Source organism: Raphanus sativus, chromosome 6 (genome assembly GCF_000801105.2).
Source record: "Raphanus sativus cultivar WK10039 chromosome 6, ASM80110v3, whole genome shotgun sequence".
NCBI classification, from domain to species: Eukaryota; Viridiplantae; Streptophyta; class Magnoliopsida; order Brassicales; family Brassicaceae; genus Raphanus; species Raphanus sativus.
Genome location: NC_079516.1, coordinates 45,895,921 through 45,900,675, shown reverse-complemented (window position 1 = coordinate 45,900,675; position 4,755 = coordinate 45,895,921). Strand labels below are relative to the sequence as shown.

The 4,755-nt window shown below is 35.8% G+C and overlaps 1 protein-coding gene across 1 annotated transcript; it reads right to left on the bottom strand.

Moving 5' to 3' along the window:
- Nucleotides 1-1,135: 1,135 nt before the first annotated feature.
- On the bottom strand, nt 1,136-4,728 carry LOC108836270 (putative cyclic nucleotide-gated ion channel 15). Its single transcript, XM_056989513.1, has 7 exons — nt 4,262-4,728; nt 3,625-4,165; nt 3,325-3,537; nt 2,484-2,776; nt 2,293-2,404; nt 1,969-2,205; nt 1,136-1,887 (listed from the first exon to the last, which is right to left on the bottom strand). The coding sequence occupies exons 1-7, from the start codon at nt 4,288-4,290 to the stop codon at nt 1,258-1,260; spliced, it is 2,055 nt and encodes a 684-aa protein (XP_056845493.1). The 5' UTR covers nt 4,291-4,728; the 3' UTR covers nt 1,136-1,257.
- Between the last annotated feature and the right edge of the window lie 27 nt (nt 4,729-4,755).

Sequence of the window (4,755 nt, the reverse complement as noted above, 5' to 3'; positions counted from 1 at the left end):
GAACTCAATCATGGTATAATTTTTAATTTTATTTCATAGTATAAATTTTTAACTAATGTGTCTATAATTTTTGTAAAGGTGCTGAAGATTTGGAGTGACAAAAATCCATAGAATAAAAATTAAATATGTTCTTTTATTGATTTGAGATTTGGACTATTCCATTGTTCTATTACTTTTATTACATTTTTAGTTTGTTACTTTTTAAAAATTTCTAAACATTATGGTTATTGAAATATTTTATTTGATATGATCTTTATCTTTGTAAGAATATACATATTCAAAATATCATTAAATTTAGTTTAGTCTAATCAAACCCAAATCGAACCGGATCGAACCTGGTCGAACCACATTGACCCATGACCCAAAAAAAATCCGGTTCGCTTACCGGTCCGGTTTTAACAACACTGAAAAAAACATATTTAAATTTTATTCTCCGGGTTTTTGTCACTCGAAATCTTCATCACTTTTACAAAAATTATAGACACATTAGTTAAAAATTTATACTATGAAATAAAATTATAAATTATACCATGAATAAGTTCTTCAAATCTAAGTTTTCAATTCTTAAAATATTCCAAACAAAAACAATACCTTGAGAAATAGATACCTTGTGAGTTGCATTCTTACATAGACGTCAAAGGCTCAAGAGAAAAATATGAGATGGCTTTACCTTATTAATCTGAATCTTATTTTTATTTTAAAAAGGAAATTTTAATTGTTTTATTAATAAATTTTTGGGTTTAATACAAGAACCATGGTTTAGCCGGTTCGTTGGGTCGCCGGTTCACGGGTTTTTAACGGTTCGATAGGGGTTTTTAACCGGTTCAACTATAGTTGGGTTTTGGCATTAACCCAACCCGCATTTGTGTCCGGTTTGTGGTTGAACCTGGTCCGACCGCCGGTTCGGTCCGGGTTTAATAACACTGCATATATCCAATGTCTAGAATATCTACAAATAAATACAGCATATATTGTTTAATCATTTATGGCAGGTTACACTACACTGCGATGATTGAAGAAGCTTAAGGAGATTCTTGCCACAGTTATCAAACCGAATAATGCTGACTGATATAAACCAGCAAACCAATCTTGAACCATTGTATTCAATAGGTTTCAATCATTACCTCACCTTAGGTGATCAAATAACTTAATAGCATTTTCAAACGATTAAAAGAGTTAGAGTTAAATAATACACATTAATTATACAAAAAGAAGCTACAAAAATAATAATTCAAAGCAATCATATATATATCAATTTCATTCACTAGAAAAATCCGGTTCTACTGGTTTCTGAATCGAAGATACCATACCAGAATCCGAGCCACTACGAGTAAACTTCCCACTGTTGAGCCTAACCATCGAGGCCGTCTCAAACATAAATTGAAACTCCTCTTTAACCCTCAGCTCAGTCGCATACTTCCTCTTCTTGTGCCGTCTCCAAGCAGCCTGTATGAAACAAGCCGCCCAAGTTCTCCATTGATGAGAGTAAAACCGAAACTTATGTTTCAACTGCTTACTATGTAATCTCCTAAACTGCATAGCCACGAACTTCAAATCTTCAGCTCTCAAAGCAAAAGCTTCAACCTCGTAAATGGCTTTGACGGTGCGTGTCGAAGACGGTAAGATCACAACGGGATGAGGATCTAAGGCCCAGGTAAGCAACTCCTCGCCGCAGAAATCTCCTGGTCCTATGAGACAAGAGTTGAAGAACCCTGTTCTGCCTCCATTTGTTGTGTAAGAATCAAGATGGCCTCTGATTATGAAGAGCATTTCGTTAACCGGGTCACCTTCTCTCACAAGAAACGTACCTTCAGTGCATAAGGCCGGTTTTAGCCTCTCGCTGATCGCGTCAAGCATTCTTTCGTCCATTTGATCGAACAGCGGAACCTAACGTGTTGAGCAAGAAATAACAGAATTAAAAAAAAAGATGTTGAGAAACTAAGGAGATCAAGAACGGTATAGGCTTACACGGCGAACAAGATCAAAACAGAGATGGCGTTTGATATCTCTTCGGAGATCAAGAGGAAGACTTATCAGTAAAGCTTCTTCATCGACTCCTCGTGTAGCTAACCACTTGTATTGATCATATTTTCTCACGGCTTGTCTTAGCTCTGGAGGAAGCTGCCTATGGTGCATCCACTGCTCTGTATCTGTCCTCCTTATCCTCCATTCTTCGAGTCTCATGGTTGTTGACTGTAAATATGTCTGCAAGAAAGTGAAAATTTTACACTTTATGATTAGAGAACTATATGACGTGTGTTACAAGAAAGTCCTAGATTTTGACTGTCTCACTTGCATATTTCCAATAAGCAGTGCAAAGAGAACAAGCCCTAGAGTAGCCATGACAACAGCGAAGATAATCTCGCCAACGTAAGTGCTTGTGGAGAAATTTTGTCCCAAGGAACTGAACGAGAATTAAGGAAGTTAATGTCTAAGAGGATATATATTTAAACTGTTATTGTAGTGGTGTTTGAATCTCTCACCTGAGGTTTTTCAGTCCCCACCAGAGACAGTAAAAGTACTTGTTTATGAAGTTTGACGAAGTAACAGTTGAAGTTACTGCATCTCCGTAAATACCAAACTCATAAAACCTAGTTCCAGGTTTGCACATAGTTGTTATGTTGCTCCATTCGAACCAAGAGTTCCTTTGAGGATCTTCAAGCCTTCTGCACTCAAAGAATCTGTATTGACAAATGGGTTTCTCGATGTTGCAAGCATGTCTCCAGCAAGCCTCTTGCCTCTCTACTGCAAGCAAGTACCAACAAGCACCTAAAACCTGGAATGAATAGACTTGATTGATGAGATAGACTCTCAACTCTTAAACCAATCTTAAAAAACTCTTATGTACCATTAGGATCGGCCCTGAGATTTATGAACCTTGAAACAATTATTAAACATATATATTTTTAATCATTCAAGAGCAGGATAATATTATATTCCCTCTATTTCTAATTGTAAATTGTTTTAGCAAAAAAATAATTATTTCATAATATAAATTATTTACGTATTTCAATGCAATTTTTTCTTTTATTTAATATTGTGTAACCATTGAAATACTTTTGTCTTTTTATAATTGGTTGAATTAGTTGATTAAATGATACTTTTTAAATAAATAACAATTTTCTAAATATTTATGTTTTTAAGCAAAACTATTTACAATTAGAAACAGAGGGAGTATATAACTATTAATATTTTGGGGACCTTAGGTGAATGTTTCAAGAACTGGCTCTATCAATACCAATTTCTCAGACTTCTCTTTATCTACTATCTTTAGTCCTAGGGTAAATATAATAGACCCTTATAGCTAAGGGTTGAGCCACTCACATGGCTTGCTAGCATATATAGCATGAGGTTGTAGGCGGCTCCTGCCCAAGCAGTCTCAGTTACGACACCAGTGGCTTTAATGATCTGGCGAGAGAGCGGAAATATAAGGAACATCCTTGGGACATACTGGAATATAATGATGAATCTAAGAACGTTCTTGGTGTTTGTCATTGGTGAGCCTCTTAGGTTTGGGATTACGATCCAAATCAACACCTGAAATTGTAAAAAACAAAGATTACTCAAGAGTTGAATATATCATGAATCACTTAAAAGCTGGAGGATACAATAAGAATCATATACCTGAGGTAAAGGTAAAGCAGCAACCAAATGAATCCAGAAGCTTTTGTTGAGATATCTCCAAGCAATCTTTCTTGAATCAATCACAAGCTCTCCTCTACCGAACACACGAGAAGAAGGAGCGATGTAAGCCGTTCTAAACCGTATAACAATCTGAGCGATGTAGAAAGCATCAGCCAAAGATCTAATAACCGTGAGAACCACCTCGAGTCTGATTCCGATGGTGATACAAGCTTCTTTTCTCATGACCGGTAAGAAGAAAAACAGAGGGTCCACGAACAGAGAAACCAAACATGCTATGAGAAAGAGCTTGTTCCATCTTCTTATTGTTTGTCCACGAGGATCGAGTATTTTGTTTTTAACTCTCTCAAGATCCTCAGTGAACACTCTGGATAGTACTTTAGCTTTGAAAGACTTCCCTCTAGTCATCTTCTTAACATTCTTTCCAGGAGAGATTTGAGCTCCGTTGATTTTAAACTTGAGCTTGACTGCAGATTCTTCATGAACAGCTTGTGGCTTTGTTACTTCTGAATCTTCTTCAAATCTTTAAACATTAAAAGAAAGTGTTATCTTTTGATAAAAGAGGAGAAAAATTGAAATAATTAACAAAAAGAGTTAAATCTTCTTGACAAGTACTAACCTCACAGATCTTGAGTTACCATAACCCATTGCTTTTTTCTCTTTAATAACACGAGAAGTCTCAAAACTTTACAGCTGTTATGAACCGTGAATCAAGCTTTACTTTATATCAATGAAGAAAACCCCATTTAAGCCACAAGAATATCAACTTCCAGGAAAATAGGGAAGAAACTAAACCCATATCTGGGATCAGACTGACACGTGTGTTTGTATATACAACTGTACACAAAAGATCTAGTAGTATCGAGTAGTGATGAGCAAGAAGACGAGCTTTGTGTGATTAAAAGAGGAAACCCATGATATGTGAATCTGTTGCGGAAATGAACGACTAGTTAGAAAGAAAATAGGGAAAAAGTTTTGAGTCGCTTAGGTAACAAGCAAAACAAGACCGCAAAACCCTGCAACAGATTATAGACTTATTTTTTATGGGAAAAAATGTCGACATGTGAAAACTAAAAAAGGAAGTTGAAATTAAGGCACCGACATAACACAACA

Coding starts and splice junctions, on each gene's coding strand:
- LOC108836270 (XM_056989513.1), bottom strand. CDS start 4,290: ATGGGTTATGGTAACTCAAGATCTGTGAG. Junction 4,166..4,261: donor GGTAACTCAAGATCTGTGAG/GTTAGTACTTGT, acceptor TAATGTTTAAAG/ATTTGAAGAAGATTCAGAAG. Junction 2,206..2,292: donor TGCTTATTGGAAATATGCAA/GTGAGACAGTCA, acceptor ACTTTCTTGCAG/ACATATTTACAGTCAACAAC.